Source organism: Erithacus rubecula (genome assembly GCF_903797595.1).
Source record: "Erithacus rubecula genome assembly, chromosome: 5".
Classification (NCBI taxonomy): Eukaryota; Metazoa; Chordata; class Aves; order Passeriformes; family Muscicapidae; genus Erithacus; species Erithacus rubecula.
Genome location: NC_136687.1, coordinates 27,598,902 through 27,622,872, shown reverse-complemented (window position 1 = coordinate 27,622,872; position 23,971 = coordinate 27,598,902). Strand labels below are relative to the sequence as shown.

General features: G+C 37.8%; 2 protein-coding genes across 6 annotated transcripts in view; one reads left to right on the top strand and one right to left on the bottom strand.

The window, feature by feature from the left end:
* Positions 1-4,961, top strand: part of MTMR7 (myotubularin related protein 7) — a 41,434-nt gene extending 36,473 nt beyond the window's left edge. For both annotated transcript variants that reach the window (XM_079306725.1, XM_079306724.1), the window contains 2 exons: positions 1,459-1,585; positions 2,011-4,961. In XM_079306725.1, the coding sequence (XP_079162851.1) occupies positions 1,459-1,585; positions 2,011-2,367 (484 nt within the window). In that variant the 3' untranslated portion in view covers positions 2,368-4,961. The remainder of the gene's footprint in view (positions 1-1,458; positions 1,586-2,010) is intronic.
* Positions 74-23,959, bottom strand: VPS37A (VPS37A subunit of ESCRT-I). 4 transcript variants are annotated; one of them, XM_079306746.1, is made up of 12 exons: positions 23,699-23,959; positions 20,226-20,300; positions 19,134-19,248; positions 18,181-18,281; positions 17,159-17,375; positions 16,096-16,166; positions 13,947-14,074; positions 13,799-13,857; positions 13,639-13,707; positions 11,548-11,691; positions 10,774-10,854; positions 74-240 (listed from the first exon to the last, which is right to left on the bottom strand). In XM_079306746.1, the coding sequence occupies exons 1-11, from the start codon at positions 23,821-23,823 to the stop codon at positions 10,774-10,776; spliced, it is 1,185 nt and encodes a 394-aa protein (XP_079162872.1). In that variant the 5' UTR covers positions 23,824-23,959; the 3' UTR covers positions 74-240. The 4 variants fall into 4 exon arrangements, with proteins under 4 accessions (XP_079162872.1, XP_079162871.1, XP_079162874.1 ...); XM_079306745.1 differs by lacking the exon at positions 74-240 and adding an exon at positions 10,515-10,580 and having other exon boundaries at positions 23,699-23,958; XM_079306748.1 differs by lacking the exon at positions 74-240 and adding an exon at positions 10,515-10,580 and having other exon boundaries at positions 23,728-23,871.
* Between the last annotated feature and the right edge of the window lie 12 nt (positions 23,960-23,971).

The window sequence follows — 23,971 nt, the reverse complement described above, 5'->3', positions numbered from 1 at the left end:
TGTTCCTGGTGTGCCCATAGTCAGCCAACACCTCTGCACCATTCCATAACAGAGTATTAGTCAGAAAAGAAGCTTAAGATTAAAGCTATATTGATAGCTATGTGTCCTAATTTCATGGTTACTCACTTCTTCCACTGGGAAATGACTCTTTCAGTCCTGTTCTCATTTGTTGTTTCTAAATTTACAGTTGCTTTAACTTCTTCCATTCCAAGATTTTGTGATGTTAGTTTGGACCACTTGCTGTCAAAAGTAAAAAGGATCTTTTCAAGAAATCATCTGATTTCATTACTAAAATAAGTATTCTGTAAAAAACCCCCATACTTTCCCTATGTTGTTATAATATCAGGTTAAATGAAGTTAAATTTTTCCTGATATTTTTCAAAATACAACAAAATACCATCACTTAAAAAATATTACTATTGACATTCTGAGTTAATTAATTGTGCCATTGGTCTTAAAAAACTTTGGGAGAACTTGAATAGAAATTAATTAAAACTGTCATTTAAGTAAAATTGATCAGTTTGTTTTCCAGTTGCAATAGCACCTGTTAAAAAGTCAAAAGAAATCCTAAATGACAGAAATTCTTTCATGTCTACTATACCAGGACACATCCATTTTAAAACAATTTAAAAATAGTCATTAATCGTATTCTTTGGGATAGTGGGATTTATAAATGAAGCACTGATACAGCAGATCCTCCAATGTATAAGTAATCCTGTTGATTTTAATCGAATTACTTGGGTGCGTAAAGATTTCCAGCATTTCCATCAGACTATAAACTTAAGGCAGAGTGTGATTTAAATACCATTGGGAGAGGAATAATAAGCCAACAAGCAGCATGCACGTGCTCCAAAAATATCTGTCAGCTACTTGTCCAGACAGCTGCAGCTGACAGCAGGGCTCGGCTACTTAACCTGTCTGCTGAACTGGTTACACACTCAGGGCCTGTGGCCCTACTGCCAGCAAGGCAGGAGGAGCACCAGACTAATACAGAATTTCAAAGTTGAGTTTGTGGGAAGTTGAACAACAGTTGAGAACTAAGAATATGAAAAACTGTTTTCACCATTGGCTATTTATAGATAACATTGCTCTAAAGCCCATAGTGTAGATCAAGAAAATAATACCAAAATAAGCCTGTGAAGTTTTGCATTCAGTGAACCTTTCTCAGTTGTGATCTAAACTACATTCACTTTTCTTTCTATTGTGTATCAGAATTAGTTTGAGTTGCCTATGTCCAGATGCCTGTGAGTTGCACTTTCAGGATGGAGGAAATGCAAGTGAACCATGAACCTTGCTAAATAGTTTTTGAACTTATGTGTATGCACTCTAATGGTGAATAAGCATGGATAGATAATTTAGGACAATATGTGTCTGGGGGAGAAAAAAATTGTGTGCATTTAAGTCTCATGAGGCTGCTTCACCAAATGGGACAATTCATGACCTTTCCATCAATTCCAGGTTCTGGAGTGGCATGTACAACCGCTTTGAAAAGGGGCTGCATCCTCGACAGTCAGTTACTGATTATCTGATGGCAGTGAAGGAAGAAACTCAACAGCTGGAAGAAGAGCTGGAAGCCTTACAAGAGGTAATAAACAGCTATATCCCAGACTTGGTAACTGATGATAAATGAAACCCAGCTCCACATGCTGCAGAGTCCCCTGCACACTACATCCTTTTCTGGAAGGAGGACATTCAGCCATTATCTTTGTTCTCAGATAAATTATTGTGAATGTTTTGCATATAAGACACAAAAGTGGATTTTGCTTTAAGGATGTTGGTGCACAAGTACTACTAAAAGTAAGTTTAATCCTTCTGTAATTTAGAGGGAATTGTAGCTCAGAAGAATGCTGTAATTCAGCATTGGTTTGTGACAAATTACGTATTACTCGTACTCCATAAATGCAAATAGTTCTAAAGGGTGGGTTGGGCTCTGAAAGCTTATTTAAAAAGAGCATGGACATGTAAGAGGATTTCTGGGCCCTAAATGTGTCCCTGTTTGCTTTATTTCAGAGATTGGCAAATCTTCAGAAATCACAATCAGGTAATAATAAAGTCAAGAATAAGCAACAAGACCGAAGCAAACAGTCTGGACTGTATACTTCCAACAACAGCTTAGCTAACACTCCCCAGGAGTATAGCAATGATCTGAAATCATTCCCATCCCGGAGTCCTTCTCAAGGGGATGAAGATTCTGCCCTGATTTTAACACAAGACAACCTGAAAAGCTCTGATCCTGACCTCTCAGCCAACAGTGATCAAGAGTCTGGTGTGGAGGACTTAAGCTGTAGGTCCCCAAGTGGGGGTGGCTGCTTGCCTAGTGAAGACAGTGGCAAAGACTCTGATGAGGCTGTATTTCTGGCAGGCTGAAATAGCTTAATGGCAGCAAGGATCCAGATGATATAAAGTATTACACAGTCTGGAATGACATCTTTTCACCAGATGAAGAATGGAATGGTGTGTGGCCTAAAGAAATAATCCAAAGAAAGGGAACTGTGCAATTGTGTAAGTAAAGATCTAAGCAGAACAAGTTATTACTGATTTTAAGACATAACACTAAAGAAAGGTAATACCTGCTGTTACATTTCATTAAGCCAATATGGTGGTTGTTTTACCAATGCTGTACATATTCCTTACTTTGTACATTTCCGTAATTATTTATTAGACAGTATAGTACTTCTTTCCCTAAGATGCGAAATTCCAATGTATTCTCTTACACAAGGTTGAAGATATGTTACTGTTAGCAGTCAAAACTTATTTTTGTAGAGCTCATTTGCCTTCAGATGTATTATGCATACTCCTAGCTTTTTTCTTCACAAAAGATTCAAATAATTATTTTGCATATTCTCCTACTAAAATGCTTTACAGAAAAGTAAAACTAACAAATGGACACCCTGGTTTAGAGGAAAAATGAAGCTTCAATCCTGAAAAAAGATCCATTAATAAGCAGTTGATGCTGCTGCTGCTGCTGCATCTGAAAGCATCCCATTTGTACTCAATTCTCAACCAGTGTTGAAAGTTCAGTAGTTTCTGTTTCCAAAACTTCAAGGAATATAACAATGCTCACAAATCCTTTGTGCTGAAACACTCCTGTGTAGCAAAATGTCCATGAGGCAGTTTACTCTCTCCTCTTCATGTTTTGTTAACAAGTTTGTTTATATCTTACTCTTGTTCTAAACCACCTACACAAGATATAAAGGTAAAATTTTAAAGGTGATAAAATCCCCAATGCTTCAATCTATTTTCCTACTTGAAAATGTTTTATTTGAGTAGGTGAGGTACATACACAGTGGAGAGAACACGGAATATCAAATTAGAAATTAATTACAGAAATGTCTTATGAAAACATCACTCTGAATTACTAAGTAAATGAAAGCTATGCCCATAGAGGTACTATTAGAGAGAGTATTTCTCTTTGTTCTTCAAAATAAACTAACCATAACCAACTGGTGCTTTTTTATGTTCACAAAAAATTTCCCTCTTAGTATTTGCCAATCTGAACAGAGCACGGCAATACTAATTTAAGAAAAGGACTGATTCACCATTAACCAGAAAGTTAAATCTCATTTAATAATTCTGATATTTTTAAGAACAGGAATAATAGTTTTCATAATCAGCAGTTCAGAAGTAAACAACTAAAAAATGTTCAACATTTGGAATGTCTTGAAATTTACCATAAAAGTGGCTGGCCGCATTAGCCTGCAACTCTTTAAAGTTGTTTTTTTAAAATTTTATTTAAAGCCAACAGTTAAAAATATAATTAAAATGGCTGCTTTTACCTTTTTGGAGACAGTGCAGAACTGAACTCTACTAGAGCAAAGTGTTAGTAATGTTAAGTTTACTTTGATTGCATTTCACACTACTTCAGACCTACAGAAAGAACTGTATTATATAAATATACCTCAATTTAGCATCATTAGATTTTATTACTCAGTCTGCTTTTCTGGAATGGCTTTTCATTCTGTTCTGTAAACATGTTATTAAAAGTGACTAGTAAACTTCAGTATTATTACTATTCTCTGAAGAGAGCTGCTGTCTTTGAACAAATAATTCTTAACTGCAAGGTTTATCTTAATGTTATACTGGAAAGGCCAGATCCTCAGTTTAATAAACTGCTATAGCTCAATTCAAATAAAAACAACAATAAACTATATTCTGTTGGGAATCTAGCCTTCTGGTTTTTAATCTTATGAATTTTTAATAAATTAAAGCCTTGATTTTAACTGCACTTTTAAAAGTGTATCATATTTTGAACATAGCCTGTAACCTTTATGACATTAAAGGAAACTTTGAATGGGTTTTCTCAAACTAAAGAAACATGCTGCAAAGTCAGCAATGAAAACAAAACACACAAATATTCTGCCAAAAATCAGTTTGAAAATGGGCAATGTTATTGTACATCTTTAAAATGTAAAATTGTATATGATGATATTGTGTTCTATTAGACATGTCTAGAAATAAATGCAGAAGAGCAAGATATGCAGATTCAAAGCACGTCTTTGTGTTGCTTATGCAAGTTACTCCTTGTAACTGGCTTTACAACTAAATTATTAACATTCTAACATTTTCTTTATTAAGTCTTCACTTAGCAGCCCTCTGTGATGTGTCTTTTAGTCCTTGGAATTTTGCATAAATTACTACTGCTTTCATTGTACTGTATGTATTTGTATCAGGCTAATGAGAAACACCTTCAAATAAACACTCAGGTGTTTTGAAATGTTATTTCACACAGAGAATGAAACAAAGGATTCCTTTCCTGATTTCTGTAATAGAGTTCTTCAATTACTCAAGAGTCACGTTGTCACTGAGATCAAGGGATTCTTTTATCTTTTCTACTCCTATACTTGAATCCAGTAGCTGCAGTTGTGAAGGAATCTATAATTGATAACTAAAAAAACGGAGACTCTCATCAATTGCGTTAATTATATGGGAGCATATTATACCCCTGTATTTAAAAAAAGATGAGAGAACTTCTCTATTAACTTTTTAAACTGTTTTCTTGTAGCCTTGCTGCAAATATTAGAAAATTTGGCCCATGCAATAACCCCACTGTAATTCTGAATAGGACACAGATGAATGTAACTAAACTGCTGAAAGGCCTCACTAGCTTCAGGCTGCTGGTTAATACCAAAATGTGCCTCTAAGGGACACGGAAGGCATAGGGATAAAACAGCTGAAGCTTTCTTTACAGATGATTACCATCTGAAGCACAGAAGGAAAACTATTTGTCAGCTGCTTTTATTGGTAACTATACAGAAACAAATATGTTAAGCTGATAATGGATTCTAAAAAGCTGAGAAATAATAAGTTGGAGGGCACAACAACACAATATCATTAAAAATAAAAAAGGAAAAACAGAAAGCAAAAGGAGGAAGGCACGGAAGAAAAGCTCTTTGTAAAATCAGCAAGTAAAGCAGGGAGCCATGTTCTCTGAAGACAGAGGCAAGCCAGGGAATGGGTTCACAGCATGAAAAGATGTTTAATGAAACAAACCAACAATTACACTGCAGCAATGAAGTGGAGATAGCCTTTACAATGAAGGTAAGAATGCCATCACTATTGACCAGATAACTTAATGTTTTTATGTGAATACCACCCTGACCTGCACACGAGAGCTCTCCAGATCACAAACACAGCCAAGGCTGAGAGCTGCTTCTGGGTGCAGGCTGAAGGCTGAGTGCAGCTTGTAGGCTGGCTGGTCACCCTGACACTGCAGTGCAGACAGTGACTGAAAAATCCTCCAAGGACAGGTAAGTTGCAGACACTTCATTTGGGAAGGGCGTAACATGTGAGTTTGGTCAACTTATGACAGTACTAAGACACATGAAAAATATGCCAAAGATGTAGAGCCAAGTGTATTGCAAATCCTGAATTCAGAGAGGTGCCAGAATGTGGTAACAATAAAATAAACATTCAAAAAATTTACTTATTTAAATTGCCAGTAAATCACCTGAAACCAGCAAATCAAATCACGTTAAATGTTAAAATAAAATGTACTAGTCTTTTAATATAAATCAATCTGTAAAGGAGCTAATGAAACCTTATAGGTCCACCAGAATCACAACTGAATTCACACAAGGATGTCTATTGCTAAGGTTATTCAGATGAATTTATTTCCTTTCTGAAGACTAAAGAACACACTTCTTTATGTTGAGCTATTCCCTTATTATTGAATTATAGACTCTCTTTACAGCTCTTTACAGCTTATTACTGCATAGAAACGTGATTTCAACAGGTATCTGACCAAAAAAAGGCATTCTCAAAAGCCAGATATGCAATACAGGTTTCTAAAGCCCATTTTAATGAAGGTAGCTCCAAGAACTACTGCTGTCGAAATAGTTGAACAGGAAAAGCTCAAACCACTGCAGATGAAGGTAAAAAGTTTGTTCTTGAGTATTGTACTGCATCCACTTCCAACACAATTCTGTATCCACTCAAAAAGTCCTGCAAAGCCCAACTGTAAGTCAGACAAATACATGATATATTAAAATCCTAAAGCCTTTATTTGTAAGTGTAACACATTACAGTACTTAACGTTCAGAATAATTAAGGCTGTGATACTTGAATTTGTTGCCAGTTTTAACGGAGTTTTACCTGAAGGTTTCTTAAATCTCTGTTTCATAAAAATTTAGTATTTGAAAGGAGTAGTTAGAACTTTGACATGTATAAAACTGTGAGATTTCTAACTTCCACATTTGGTCCAGGTCTATGGGGAAAAGCTGCCAGAGTATGTAAAGAGCAAACAACAGAATTATAGTACCTACTGCTTAGAACTAACTTTATCACAGTCTCTCATTTGCAGTGGTGGCTGGCATAGTGCCTTCTCAGCAAGTTCACTGATGAAACAAAGCTGGGAGGAGCAGCCAATACCCCAGAGTGCTGAGAAGACCTTCAGAAGGATCTTGATGGAGTCAAGGGATGGGCAGAGAGGAACCTGCTGAAATTCAACAAAGGCAAATGCAGGGCCCTGCACCCTGGGAAGAATAGTTCTGGGTTCCTCAGAACAGGGAAGACATGGAGCTCCTGGAGTAGGTCCAGCAGAGGGCAACAAAGCTGAGTGGAACACCTCACTTATGAGAATAGGCTGAGGGAGCTGGGTCTGTTTGGACTGGCAAAGATTGAGAGGGGACCCCATCAATGTCTGTAAACACCTGAAGGCTGGGTGTCAAGAGGATGGAGCCAGGCATTTCTTGGTGGTGCTGAATACCACAAGAGGCAAATGACAGAAACTGATGACCAGGAAGTTCCAGCTGATTATGAGGAAGTTCTTTACTGTGCGGGTAACACTGTGAGCACCAGAACAGTTGCCCAGAGAGGTCATGGAATCTCCCACACTGGAGATACTCAAGAACCATGCGGACACAGTTCTGTCCCATGTGCTCTAGGATGACCCTGCTTGAGCAGGGATGTTTGACCAAATGACTCAGTGTGGATCTTTCCAACCTGACCCATTCTGTGATTTAGCAGTAAGATCAGGTACTAAAATTAGGCAAACTCCAGACTTAATTAGCAATTACAACACAGAATGTACACTCCCCCCCTCCCCACCCCCAACTACTGAAGTATCAGTTGAGCCATCTCCTTAATCTTGTGTTTCTTGTTCATTGAGTTGACTTTCTCACTGGGAGAACACCTGAGCATGATATTGTGCAAGGCTCCCAAGAAACAAGTCATTGTACATAGCTGGTTATTCCAGATTGCTTAAAAGTTCACTTGACATATTTCAAAAATCTTTAGAATATGCATCTAAAAGCAGCTGCCATTTTCTTACACTTTATGGGAAATCAGATTTAAACCTACACTCCATATTTTGGCAAAATTTGAGGTAAAGAATGTGTTTAACAGTAAGCTACCAGCATGCTAGAAACAAAAACCCCTAGCTCTGATAGAGTGTTATCAGAGTTCCACTTTTGTCTTCTGTGAAAGTAGACCAGGGAAAGCAAAATCAGTGTAGGACTAAAAGAAAAGAAAAACAAAACAACAAAAAGAACCCCTCAAACCCCACCCCAACCAGCAGCAGGCTGGCCCTTAAACACCAGAAACAGGCTGGACATTCTTGGATGTAACAGCATGCTTGCAGCTAATCCAGTATACATCATCATTGAATACAGAGGTTTCTTTTCTAGAAGATGAGCTTGTGACTGCAGAAGGGGCTAAAAATAAGATAAAAAATACAAACAATAACAACATTATCAGAGAATAGAAAGGGAGAAAAGAGACCTTAACTTTCAAATCCCTGAACAACTAACACTGAACTTGCATTGAACAGTGACATTTTCTTGTAGATTATACTCTATTACAATCAGAAAGACTCCATGGAAAAGTTCCCAATAGGAAAATTTGCTCACAAAAGTAACATAAGAAGAAAAGCTGAAGTGTTCAGAACTTTTACTAGCAAATTCCCTGAAGGTGACCTGGCTAAAGTATTCAGTGACAGCAGAACACCGTAATACCTGGCAAATGAGAAGTCTGTCCTCCCATGCTGTAATAAAACATAAAGATACTAGCCCAATACAACAAGAACACCACATATCTGGTCATCCATGCCTTTCTCTGTTTGCAAAAAACAACAACAAAAAACCAGCTCTGTACAGAATTATGTGAAGTCTTGAGTGTTAACTAGATCCTCAGAAAGAGATCAGAAACAACAACTCAGCACACAAATAGGTGGGATTTTGCCAATAAGGTAACAATGACTTACATCTAACTCTTCTCCAGAGCTGTAGAAATCACACTACTTAAGACACATCCTCACACTTGGATGCTTACATAATCTAAGGCTTTAGTTAGCACATTAGCAGGAGAGCTATGTCAATATACAAGCAGCACATTTTTTGGAATAAGATCCTCTAAAATTATTGCTTAACCACTCCACTTACAAAGTATTGAATTTTTTTCATACACCTTATTATCTTTGATTTGGACCACAGATGTATTTTCCTGGAACATCTAATCTCAGAATTTGGATCAGCTTTAAAATAAATCCTATAAAATACCAGTGAATAGTTTATTCACCCTGAAAAGCAACAGCTTAGGACAACCACCCAACTGTAACAAATAGCAGGGCTGAGACTGAAGACCCACTAGCCTGTGGAACTGACTTCCTGCACTTACGTGATTTTCCTTACTCACTCTTCTTTCAGAAGAAATATATTTTGCTGGAAGACTATCAAGTTTAGGACTGAAGATCAGTGATACAGAAAAGGACATGCTTGGACTGTAGTCTGAGACTTGAACTTGCCATGTTCTGTGATCCTATCTAGGTAACACATAGGTAGAGTCTTGGCTAAGAGGTTTATCTCCAGACTGCTTCCTGATAAGAAACAAGTAGGATTTTTGGTTACTTAATCAGCACTTCATCCTATTTAACTCTCAAAACTGTACAATTCCTTCTCCTCCTCCCCTTGCTCCTTGATTGTCTCCATGAAAACCTAATGAATTGAGAAAGTTGAGAAAAAGAATGGGTATTCTTGCAATAGCAAGAGAGAAAATACATGCATGTACTTAGAGGCTGTATTTTTCTCCTACAGAACACTGCATTTTGTCCCATCCATTCTCAACAGATATACCCCCATCCCAAGACTGTCAGCTTACTAGAGGCAAGATTCATTGATTAAAGTGCAGAATTAAGTTTCATTTCCAAATATGACCACTTGCCTTACCATGTGACACTATCCAACTCCAACTGAATTAGTCTCTTTGTTTCTTAAAATTAGGAAAAAATAACTATTTTCCAAAGAACTTCAGAACTAGTTTTTGTAAACTGTTTCAGACTTTCTCACGATGAACATATTTATATTGCATAAAAGAGAAACAGGAAGATGACCTGATTATTCCTTTATGAACAAAAAAAAAGAAAATGAAATTGTTAGATGAAAATTGTGTTTAATTAGTGGTAGGTACCAAGCCACTCTTGAAATCGGTGCATCAGTGCTACTAAGCAACATAACAAATCTATGCAGATACCATTTATTCTATTTTGATTCCAACATAATTTGTTCCAACATATCCTTTGCTTAATCCCCAGTCTACTTATCCAAAACACAGTACAAGCTATACTTAGTTTTCTATTATTACTTAGAAGTAAAAAAACTTGTTCTTTAATAGTTTGGCTCCAAGAAAAGACAGCTTGTGAATCCACTGGCAATCTCCATCAAGAACTTTTTTAGTTCCTAAAGTCCGATCAAGTCTTCCACAGATTAAGCCTAATCTATGGTTAAAGTTCAAAATACAAAAGATATGAATTATGTTTATATAAAAATGTAAAAAGCTAGTCAAAATTACATGTTTAGGTATTTAATCTCTTAATAATGGAGAATAGCAGCAGGGAACTTAAATATTATAACTATCAACAATAAATACAAGAAATTAATGCAAAGATTGCAATAGAAGGATTCTTGAGTACAATGAGAATATAAAGAGACATTCTAATTTGTACAAAAACCATCCCAACTCTGTATACAATCTCTTCTATAAATACAACCAGATAAGATGAAATGCTTATTTGCAAATAATAGTTATTAAAAAGTGTGCTTTATTGGGTTTTTCATTCGTTCTCTTGGCAGGTGTAGTTTGCAGGAAGTCTGTAAAGACAAATTTCCATAATTAGATATTTCAATTTCTCCAGAAGGTGTATTTTAAATACAAGTAGCAACAGATGCAGAACAAACTCGATTCCACAGAAATTGTTATTAGAACACTAAACACTGTAATAAATCCATTAGCAGTTACCAGGTGCGTAACAATAAGATAAGTTGTTTAATAAACCAAGTTTACCTATAGCGGAGCATGAAATTGGCTGTGCATTGCTATTGCCTGTTGAAGTTTTTCCTCTTTGGCTCGTCTGCAGTGGCAGAGCTGTGAAACAAGACATACAATGAAATCCAAATGCAGTTTTTTATAATGAATACTGCAGTTTCTCCTTAATGACTTAGCTATTCTACAGGCTCACTTTAAGGAGAAAAAAACCCACCTGACCTACCCCTCTTCCAAGCTTCAGGCTGAACAATGGTCTATATCGGTAGCATTATTCTATCCAAAATTGCTTATAAGAGGATTGTTTCCAATGCTACAAAATGCATTTATTGGGCATCTTTAAAGAAAGGTAAACTACTTGGTAAGTTAGTTTTGTCACAGCCTGTGCAAAAATGATGGTTTTTGAACCTCAGATACTTATTTGATGATAGCCATCAACAGAATTTGAATATCAGTTTATGTCAACCTTCCAAATTTGAAATTTACCATGTGGCTATCTTCCCCTGTATCTATGCAAGATATAGAAGAAATCAGCACAAAAATATCTGCAACAACATGTGAATATGGTCTAATGCAGGAGACCTCTGCACTCCATCTGAAAAGTATGTGCCTTTGTAATGCAGATTATAGTCTAAATAGACTGAAGCCATTTAAGGATTTTTTTTCTTTTTGTCAAAGCTTACTAGAGCACTGTTCTGTACCACAGGACTGCTTAAACTCTTAACAAAAAAGTCGTAAATTTATTCACGATGTGTTGTACATGTCTTGGATTAGAACTATTTGTATATTACATACCGTTCTCTTTTCCATGAAACTACTAAGAAAGTCATCTATCTCTGTTTTGCCTTCCAAGAAGTCTTCTGCAATAGTGTCAGACTCCTCTTCAGCTTCATGAGCAGCTACTTTAAGTCTGGCCTGCAGAGCACTTGGACTGCAACTCTACAAAAATAAAAAGACTAATGTAATATTAACATGTCCATTAAAACTTTAATTTCCAAGAAGATAAATGACATGGAATACGTGGATAGAGCACTATTACTACATAAAAGCCTAAGTAACCAGATGAAATTTTATCTCCAAGTTACATCATAGCTTGCTAAACTAGAAAGGATTCTATATGAGAAAAGTGTTGTTAGTTTAGATGGTCCAACACAAATGAATTAAGTTTTTCAATTTTTACCCTACACTGTAGAAAGTATCCAGCTTGGAAATCTAACAAATTCTCAAGTGCATGATTTCTAAGTAGAACTAACATTTCAAGTGTGTTCAATAAATAGGGCTTTACTTTTGAAAATCAATTGTGAACTGGAAAGTGTAAAAAGGTAAAAAAGTACTTACTGTTCTGATTTTAAATACCTTTGAAATTATTGTGGAGAAGAAGACAGGAAAGAAAAAAGCACCTACTCAAGAAGTTGATAGGCTGCTAATCTAAATCAGTATACTCATCTTTCTGTTCTTTAAAACCTCAAACCTTACTTCTGTTTATTGCATACAATTTCATTATTTTTTCTCAAATATGTCCGGGCAGCTAATCAGGACATGATTCACATTCAGTAGGAGTCTGTACAGAGCCAGAACTGCAAAATTAAGATATTTATAGATTTTAGATGCTTGGCCTAACCTTCATCTACCCTACAAAAAAATCTTTTACTTACGTACTTTAAAACCTTAATGTAATCAAAAATTTCCTGATAAATTGATCTTGCACAAAACATGGAGAGTTTGCTTTAATAAAACATGACTAAAATTCACTCACAGTACAAGCAAAAATACCTGTCTGGAAATCTGAAGGAAAGAGCAGGAGATACCATATAGTACACAGCAAACATCAATACATGAAGATACAGAATATATGGGGAAAAAGCAGGAAAGTTCAGCTGTTACTCCTCAACTCTCAGCCTCCTATCCATCATTACATTGAATCAGAAAAAACAAAAGGGGCTATAGCAGTGGGATATTATGTCCTGTTCTTAAGTGGTTTCTTGCAAAAATAGAAGGTTTATTATCCATGTCAACTACATCTGGCCACTTTAAAGTCAAAGGAGGCATTAGGAGTCAGACTATTCTGATTTTCAAGTGAGGAAACCTCTCTAACACATTTAGACCACCTATGAAATCATTCGGTTTGCCATCATGCAACTTTGGTTTGTTATTTTTTGTTTGGTTTTGTTGGTGTGTTTGTTATTTTGTGTTTTGTTATTTTGGGGGCATTCTGAAATTCAGGTACTATGTATGTAAATTTGATGGACTGCTGCATTCTTAGGTAACAAGTCTTGCAAATTATGAAGACTTTAGAGCAAAAAGTGGTTTATTAGAAGTTACACATTCTAATGAGTACCTTATGGTACTCTAATGGTAAACAAACCAAGAAATTATTCTCCTTCTTCATTACTTTGCAATAACCTTACCCTATTTCCACTGTAGGGTGTGCAAGGTTTGACAGCATACTGCCTGAAGTATCATGCCCAGTGAATTGCAGAATTTAAGTTCTTGAAGCTATTGAGCACTTTCATCTGGTACCATTTTCCAAACTCATTATGTTAAATGACTACCATTAATTGAACAAGCCTTCTTTAAAAATTATTCTATTCTTAAAACTGCTTTGGACCAGGATTGCATTAAACAGCTATCGATGTATATCACTCTTTTCTTCCAACTTTGCTTCTATGGTAGCAGTAAAAAGCAAAACCCAAACCAAAAACCCCATTATTTTGCTTTTAACTTTTTGGTACATCATCCCATTTTTTTCCATATTTGATGAAATACTTAATCTACTTCATATTAAATGAGAGTTTAACCATAAGAATATTCTTAATGGGTAAAGATACAAATCAAAACTTCAGATTTATTGAAGTATTCTTAAAGAATGACATGTATGAATTATACCTCACTAAGTTCATGCTGTCTTTGCATCTTCTTTTCAAAGGCTGCTTTCATTTGTGTAAGTTGCTCATACTGGAAGGAAGAAGAAAAAGAACATTATCACCTTGAAAAAAACCAGGTATTTTCACTAATATTTCTGGAGCTGATTTTACTGTTCACTTACTTTATCCAACACCGTCTGTCTTTTTGCCTCAAGACTAGGCTCCAGCAACAAGTTTTTTTCTGGAAAATAAAATTACCATTACTACTATTTTTTTTTAAAGGATTTAGTTCACACAACACAGCCACATATTAACATTTTGACAGCTTACTTGCCAGCTCTTCAATGCTTTTCACTAACTCATCTCTATCAGTAATGACTTGCTTTAGTTGTGGAAGAGTCACAAACTGTTCCAGTAACACCTCCTCTTGCTCATTCATACTGGTCAGCTGTGATATACTGTATTCAAACAGAAAGAAAGTACATTCAAATCTGAAAACACCACATATAAAGTAATTAATTTCTACCACAGTTTGTGGCATTTTTTGGGACTTCACAACTTAGTTTTTCCCCTTTCTCCTGGATTGTGGGCTCTACTATATGCAGCAGCAAATTTAAAAAGCAGCACGTTAAAAAAATCTCCCATTTCAAGCCTTACTTTCCATAATGCTGCTACAGTGGATAGACTGTGTTGAGCTACCAGATGCCCACTCAGCTGCTTTCTCAGTCCCCCTCAACAGGCTATGGAGGAAAATCTCAGGGGTTGAGATAAAAACACTGGTTACTTACTAATTACAATCACACACAAAACACACTAAGAAAAATTTAACTGAATTTATTGTCAATTATATTAAGATAGTAAGCAAGAAAGGAAAAAACTAAAACACTTTGCTCCATTTTTCCTCAGGCTCAACTTAATTCCCAACACTACCTCCCCCTGCCTCCTGCTCCTTGGGGCAAGGGGGAATTGCAAATGTAGCACTCAGTTTCTAGCAGTTCATCTCTGCTTCTCCTTCCTACTCACACTTCACCCCTTCTCCACACACAGACTGTAATCAGATCCTGGCAGGAGAGACTATTCCAGTCTGGGCAATACATGGCTGCAGTTTCCTTCAGGGCATATCTGCCTGCTCCAATATGGGGTCCTTCCTGGACTGCAGTATGGATAACAATTCCAGCATAGTCCTCTCACAGCTGCAGGAAACATTTTTAAAACACCTGTAATACTTTTCCAAAACTTCCACAGGCTGCAGAAAAGTAACTGCTCTGGCACTTGGAGCACCTCCTTCTCCCTCTTCTTCTCTGACCTTGGTGTTTGCAGGATTATCACACTTTTCCATTCCTCCCCTCAATCCTCATTGCCTCTGCTCTTTCTAAAATGTTTTCAGAGACAGTGTCTGCTTCACAAATGGACTCAGTGGTCCTGCAGTGGGTTTGCTACCAAACCAGATGTGCCTACCACAGGGGTAGCTCCTGACCCTTTCTCAGTAAAGCTACTCAAAATATATATATACATATAGAGAACAGACCAGCTGCAATACCACTGTCATTCCATTCAACTACCACCAAAAGAATCATGGAATTTTAATCTATTCTTAAAAGGACGAGGCTTGGTTAGAATGCTTTGTTTAAACAAATTACACTTCCCTTCAAAAATCTTAATTTGCTGTTACGTAATAAGGATGTAAACATGCACTTTGGAAAGTGTCAAAGGAAAACAAAAAGCCACTTCAGTTGAAAGGACAGAGTTTTCAATTGCTTAACTACACCACCACCAGAAAGATGTGAAATCTGAAGGAGTTTAGACCAAATTTGTAACTAATTCCATCCCACATAACTGATCTAGCAATCTGTCTTGTTAGATATGAGCAAGCTGCTGGGATAGTAACTAATACAGTTTGTATCAATAATGACAAGGTGATGAAAATATTTCTGTAGTATGTGTATAAAGTATCTGGATGTAGCAGTGATTTGCACTGGGACAGCTGGGACACTTATCACCTGGATTTGTCTAACCCAGCCTCCCCTAACACCATGACCTGCTCACAAAACAGTTCACCATTTACCTTGCACTACAGTCCTTTGGAGTTTAAGAGAATGCAATCGGTGAACCAGCCTCAAGCTGTCCCATTTCCTCCTTCAAAAGTTATGCTTATCGAATTACTAGAAATTAAGTTCCTGGCAAGGCCTCAGAAAACAGCAGAACACAGATAGTTAAAAAGTAAAAACAAACACTCCTTTTCCTGGTGTTGAACCAAGTACTGCTCCTGCCCACAAAACCCTAAAGAAGCAGCACATTTGAATACAAAGCAGGGTTATTTTCTGACTCCAATACTTTGATACGAGGTAGTTCTCTTGATTATAATTTCTACAAAACCCTTTCAGTGATGTGCACAGACTTCTAACAAAAATCAGATACAAGCCAGCAGTAACTGCCTTTTAATAACTATGGAAAGTTCAGCTACCTTCTGAAAATTTACCTTAGTTCTGAGAGTTCTGGAAAAGTATCAGGAATATCCGGCATCTTGTACGTAAATCCATTCTGGCCAACCTGAATTAAAGTTTAGAAAAGCTTAGTAGGTTTTTGAAATGTAATTTATTGATATTTAACCTGATTAATCAAAACCTGAAGATGAGTATTTTCCAGCAACAAGAAAAGCAGGAAAAGCAGTAAGAAGCAGTAGCACTAGTCTCTGAACAGAAAACAACAAAATCAATGAAACAAAATGCTTGAAGATGTTTGAGGTGACATGCCATAAAAAGACAAGTCAGTTTTGGAGGAAAGAAATTCTGTTTTGCCATGTCTTTCATTTGAAAACAGTTGGATGACTGAGGAAACACAGGAATAGTAAAACTCAGGGAAGGGAGAACAGAGAAGGAGATTGATATTTTGATCACTTTCACATGGTTTTTAAAGCTATAATCCCTCAGGAAATAAAAGTTTTAGACAAGGACAAAACACTATTGTCTCCACAGAATGTAGGAAATTTAACTTCTACAAAGCCAGAAAAGCGTTTTCTAAGGTGCTTTTAAGAATAATAAAAAAAACTTGTTTCTACAGACATGATTTGATTAAAGACTAAACATTTAGATACAGAGTTTTATTAAAAATAAAATTCCTTCCAGACTTCATCAGCAATAGGGAGCTTGAATATAAACATACAAGACAAAATGCTATATAAAGACTTGAGATTGCACACTGCCCTCACCTAATAGGCTCTGAGCAGGACACAAAGAAAAAAAAACATTTTCTGTGGTTGGAGATACAGCTACAGCTGCACTAAGGGGGAGTGCAGCTCCAAAACAAAACCCTCTATAATCAAAGATCCTTAGCATAACACTAGTTTCCCTGAAACTCAGACAAACTTGCTGCTCTGATTTCAAGTTCTCATCAAAGCCAGAATGACAGTTTTGTTTCTGTAGCAGCAGCAAAACAATGAAGAGCACTCGCTCAAGTGCCTCCTCGAGTTTTACAGCAATGACCCATGTGCCCTTAAGGGAACTTATACCCAGTGTCTGACAGCTTAAGTGGCAAACACCAACCTGAAGCACTGCTTCTGCTGTCGGGACAGGCAGGGGCAGATCAGCAATCAAGCCATAGGAAGGAGCAGCAGGCTTGTCTGTAGTGTAGCTTGAAGAAACTGATTCAGAAACGGGCATGGTTGCCATTGTTCTGTTTGTTTCTTGAGGTGGATATGGAGGGAGAAAAGGAAACCCCTGAGGAGCAAAAGGAGGCATTCCAGCTGGTTTGTTGAAAAGGCTAAAAACAAACAAAACCACAACCATGAGCAACCAACTGCTTACAGCACATTTCTTATCATTTGAATTATAATTACCAGACGACATATAAGACATAAGAATGAATTTTCAAGTGGCCATAAACTTTGTATTTTCTGTTCTCAGTTACTTCCAAAGTAGTCCTTCTAATACTGCAATATAATATAGAACTCCATTAATCCACATTCTTGTAGAACAGCCAAATGCACACACTATTAATTATGAGGAACCTACTCAAAAATTCGTGACAGCATCATTTTAAATTGTTTCCATCCTAAAGTTGTGAGAAAAGCATCTGTGCTTCACAACTGCAGCTGCATGTAAACTTAGCATCTCTGTATATCATCAGCCATGAGAACCACAGTTGTACTTATACAATTTGAATTTAATACAATTCTTTAAATGATACAATTTTTGTTTCATATGCTGCAACAGAAACTGCCCTAAGCAGGGGGGATTACGAACAGAGTATAAAAAACACAACTGTCCAGACCATGAACTACAGCAAACTTCAGATTTCATCTGATAATGAAAAATTTATTTTTCAAGAAAACAGATATAAAGTTACATCAGGCATGCTGATACAGTAACTCAATAAAATCTAGTGTCTATTCTCAAAACAATCAGGTCAGCAAGCGTACACATGATATTGTGCAAGGACATGGAATCTAATTCTTCCAATATATATATTACATTACTCCTGTCCCTGCCTTCCTTATAATTGGTTTAGACTGTTTTTAAAAAAAATTAATAGACATAGTTCCATTTATTATGTTTAGATAACTTACTATGGAAATGATGTTGAGCTAGGAGCTAGAACCGGAGGATTCTTCCAAAACTCATCCAGTAAACTCTGAACAATTTTTCCAAGATCTGAATGCATTGTAAACTGGAAAAACATAAAACAAAACCCCATGGAGAAGAAAAATTATGTCTAGAATCCAAGAGTTCCAAAATGTGCCAAGCTTGTTTATTATATCCACTTGACACTGCTGAAAAGCTATTTCAGACATACCAGCTAATCCTGATGTATACACAAGCTCCAAATAAAATGATAAAGTCACCCAAAATTGAATAAAAACTAAAAGTCTTTTGTATATTACATTATCAGTGGAGAGTCAATGAAATACCACATTTCTACTGAACAACCAAAAACCTCCACTTTAGTTACCAAGTTTTATTTGTGCAAACAACAGAAGATGAAAAAAAATTAAGATATCTGAGGACAAAGGTATTAGCTGCATTCTGAAAGAGTCAGAACCTCCATCCACTCCAAAAACATTTGACAACCTTGTTGACAAAAAGACCGGCATATTAAAATCCTGAATATTTGAGCTAAAACCTTGATGCCATTCTAATAGGATTAGGCTAGAAAGAACTATATTACAAAACTGTCTTAAAGCATCCACCTCCTTTATTTGGAATACACTGGAATGTAGTTGAAAGAACTGTGCAATTAATAATAACCAAAAAAATGTGACAGTAATTTTCTAAGCCTTCATAACTTAAAACAGTTTTAGATACATGGAATACTCAAGTCAGTAATTATATCAGCAAAAGAATAACTAGAAGTATATGAACACTTCTGAATTTCTGTTTCTAGGCCCCTGAAATACAGTTTAAAAGAGATCAGGGTCTATACTAATCTTTTTTACCAGGAGTATTAAAAAAAAATCAAGTGTGATGTGTATTAAAACTGCTATTAACAGTAGATCTGTGTGAAGCTACAAATTATACATACATTATTTATTAATGGACCAGTCACGTAGACTCCCTGCTTGTCCATTAAATGATGTCTCACAGGTGGGAAAACACTGATGACTGGTTTTTCCTGAGGAAATTGAGGTGGAAGCAAACTGCAAATACAAGAATAATTATTACTACAGTGACGATTCATGATAGAAGTTTGCATAAGAAGGCTTCTTAGGCAAAGAAAAAGTACTATTAACTACATAAACTTACTTCTCTATGAGAACAGTTATGGAAAAGTACACAATGAATGAAGCACACAAATATATAATTCAGTCACAAAATTAGAAGTCCAAAAGATTGGAATACCAGACTTCCACAAAACTGAAGAGAACATTTACTGGACAAAAGTGTAGTATAACAAAGGAGCAATCATCACAGAACATTCTGAGTTGGAAGGGACCCACAAGGATCACTGAGTCTAGCTCTGAAGTGCATGGCCCCCATACAGGCACTGAGCCTGCAGCCTTGGTGTTATTAGCACATGCTCTGACCAACTGATGGACAACAAAGAAGCTGTAGCATAACAAGAACATTTTCAAACACAAATATTATTACTAAAAATATAATGCAGTATAGCCTGTAAGAATATTAGGCCAAGTCTGCAGGGCAAAGTAATACAAAACTTCTGAACAGAATATTATCAACATTTGCCAGAGCAAAGGTACTTCCCCAAAGTAAATTCACAGAAAATACTACAATAAATTGAGAAATAATCATTGAGTTATGATCCAGAAGGTAAGAGCTGGAGTTACAGCAGACTAACAAATCACCAATCAAGTTTATTTTCATTGGTAGCACATCAAAGCTATCAGAAAACCTCAGGCATTTTTCCCTAGTTACCTTTAACTAAAATCACACATATATCTTAGGAACTGAGAACAGCAAAATATGATTTTGCTCTCAGCTGAACATCTGTATCTTGTACAGAGCCAATTTCACTCAGATCACTGTAACAACTAATACAAATCCAGGTTATGGTTCCTGAAATTAATTATGAGCTGGGAGCTGCTTATATCCTCACAAATTTTTTTAATAACAATTTTAATTTTCAAGATGTACATAGACAGCTCAGTCTACTTACATGTTAATATTAATTGTCAAGTTGTTTACAGTGAATGGCAGTCGATATTCCACATCTTTTTGTATTTCTGCAATGCTGTCAAAGAAGAAATTGTTAGCATCCATTTCATGGTCAATATAACAGCTGAAAGTCTAATAGAAACAAGCATGACTTCAGACATTTGTACTTAGTTTTGAAAAGCACAAAGAACAATTTTGTAAGAACAAAATTGAAAATGCTAGCTAAGTTAATAGTCTTCAGCATTCTATATTGAATATTGAAATTAAAGCAAAAGAACAGTGGATTTAACATTTAAACCTCATACATGGTCACAAGCAAATGAACTATAGTATGAGAAGTCACACTACTCACTCTTCTGACAACAATCTCAATTTATCTTTCTCTCCTTACTGGCTTAATTGTGTTAACACAACAGTGGTTTTTTTAATATGCTGAATTTATCTGATTACACATTTACTTTGCCAGGGCATTATACCAGGTTCACAATTAAGTACTGCTTTGCAACACTGCCTTCAGATCAATATGTGGAATATTTTTTAGACTAGGCATTCTTCCTTAATAGATCAGCCTAGTATTTCACAGAAGTTTTTACTATGTACACCAAACTCAATGCACTTGCACGAGTATTTTCAAGAATTATCTGGAGAAGAGTTACTTGTAACAATGTAAAGCTCCAGCCATACTCAAGACCCAGGCCCCCCTGAAAGCACCAATGTACTTTACAAAGTTTCCTCCAACAGGTAAAGTACTGAGAAAAACCTTGATATGAGCTGCATTAATAGGAAGTTGATTCCAGTACTCTAAGCATTCTACCATTTCTATGCACAGCAAGACTATTTAGAAAGAGAGCATCCCAGAAAACGTGGAAAAGATGAAGACAGCTCAGAAGCAGAATTTCTAGACAATATGAACACATCTAAGTGGAGAGTAAGAGACAGAGGAGCACAAAATTAGCTTCATGTTGTAATGAATCAAAACAAACTGCAAAAGCAGCCTGATTGTTCTTCCATGCATTTTTCCTGCTTGCACCTGGTTAAAAATATTCTCTGTCACCTAAGGCTTCCTTATACAGGGGAGGGAATACAGCTCCCATGGCAAATAATAGCAGATGGGTGTTTCCAGAAAGCATCTTTAGAAATGCTCCTCCATCCACTGCCAGGTACACTCCATACAAGTACTCTCTCAAAAAACCCAAAACACATTACCTGCAAATGTGTGTTAAGAGTAGTGCTAGGAGTGTTTTGTGTCCTTCCAAAGCACTATTGGGGCACAGAATTTAAGACTGTCCTTAAGAGCTAGGGGAACAAATGGAAATGAGACACTAACTTGGCTATGAACCTTGCTTTCTGCAGCCCCATTTTATTTCTCTCATAGACAACTCAGTATTTGCTCTTTCCCTGTGACATCACATGCTGTTTGAAGAAAATATCAAATACCTTCAGCACAGGAGAACTCAAATCAAGGGTTCTACTGTGTTACAGCACACACCACTATCTGCACCTTCTAATTCTTAACTGAAGGATTCACTCCGGAATCTCTCAGGCACATTCCTGCCCTGTAATCATCTGTCACACTTTTCATTAGACTGCTGCAAAATCCTTTTGAGAAGGTATATAATTATGCTCCACTCATAGGTGCACAACCTATGGAAACTGGGGAGGAAGATGAGGATGGAGTGAGGAACAAGAAAGCCAGAATCTCATTAAACTGTTCAAATGGTTATAACCCTGCTTAGGAAAAACCTCAAACTAATAACCTTAGATGCCCCTTCTCCAAGTGGGAATGACTACACTGGAAAAATGATACATTCCTAACTTTGTCTAGAACAACAGCAATAGTAAGAAAATTCATTTTTAAATGCAAATTTTATTTCAAGCTCCCAACCTGTGAGGGACTGTGTAAAAGAAAGCTAGCTGCTTCACTGAAATTAAGATCACACATATCTGACCTTTTATGACCTAAGACAACACAAACCAAACTTTACTAACTTAGTTAACTACACCATACCAAGAATTTTGAGCATTTTGGTGAAGAGCAACCATACTCATAAATAAACGACATTTGGGCAGCTACCATGTCCCTACCCCTCACCTCAATGGCTGGCTACAGCATCCATTCCCTCTCTGCCTGTGCTTGAGCTGTTGCCTGCACAAGCAGTACAAAACCATTTCAGCAAGCTGGCTGACAAAAACTGATCCCCTTTTTGGGGACTTTATTCAGGATGAACTCATCTCACTGCCAGATTAAAAAAAAGTGGGTATGAACAGAAGGTCAAGTAAGGTTGGTCCAACAAAAACTTTTAAGTTAACTAAGCTCCTACATGCCCACAGGAACAGGTCCTTAGAAAAGTGAACTGTCTCAAAAATATCTGTGAAACTGGCTCTGAACACTTAAGTTTATGCAGGTAACAATGCCTAGAATATCATCATATTTATGTTTCTGTATAATAATTCAAAATATTAGGAATACAATCTATCTGCAATTATTAAACTTGGAAATGCATTTAGTATCTCTTCCATTCCTAGAGTCAGTCTAATGTGAAATATTCTCTGCCCTTGTTCTGAATTATTTTGGAGGCAGCTACCATTTCAGTTCTACAGAAATACTAGGAAGTTGTATGTCAGTAGAATGCTTATTTCACTGTAAGTATAAACTTCAAATGTATGAAACAAAACAAGCAAAACAAGGCAGCATACTACCAAGAGGGAGTACCTGAGGATAAAGTGTTTTGCTTTAAAAATTGTGGATGTTGAATGGGAATAAACACAACTGGCCTCTTCTGACCATCTAAATAAAACTAGTTTTTAAGGAGCAGCCAGTTTCCAGCAAGTAGCATTGAACTCCAGGAAAAACAGTTTGTAGAAAAAGTCTGTAGGGTGGATATGCCACTGTGCCACTGCTGGCAGGCCACACAGCTCCTCGGTGCTCTATATTTTAGTCTCAACTTTTAATGAACTACGCTATTAAGAGCAGCTTCCAGAGAGGTTTTACCCAAGACGTAGTCGCATATCTGAAGCTATTACAACTCATTAGCAGGCTTTCCGGTCAATGGCAGGTGAAACCGGGAACGCCGACCTGCGCACGATCACCCGGCCCGGCCACACCACAGCCAGCGGGACGCGTCCCCAGCAGCCAATCTGACTTTCGGTTTCCAAATTGCTCCTCCCAGCCCGCCGGGGTCCCGCATCCCCCCGTCCCCCGGGGGAACCACGGCATTCCCGCAGGGCGGGACCCCGCGGCCCGGGACAGCGCGGGGCTGGGCCGGCCCGGGGGCCCTGTTTACCCACACGGCCGCGGGGACCCGGCCAAGCCTCACGGGGAGGGGACGGGACGCAGCCGGGTCCCCGCGAGTGCGGAGGGACACACGACACGCTACCGACACGGCGCGGCCCCACGGCGGCGGGCCCGGGACGGGTGACACAGTGCGGCCCTCCCGCTCCCGCCCCCGCGCCGTGCCCGCCGCGGCCACTCACGAGGCGTGCGCGGCACGCAGGGACTCGACCTGGCGCTGCCGCTGCTGCTGGAGGCCGGTGCGCGCGGGCGGCGCGGCGGAGGCGGGGGCGGCGCCGCCCTTGCCGAGCGGGAACAGCCAGTTCATGGCGCGCGCCGCCGCACCGGAGGGGCGCGAGGGCACCCGCGGCACCGCGCGCACCTAACCGAGCGCCCGCGCGCGCCTGCGCGCGACGGCGGCACCGCCGCCGCCCCCGCCCCGCCCCGCAGCCGCCGCCGCCGGGGCCGCGTCAGCG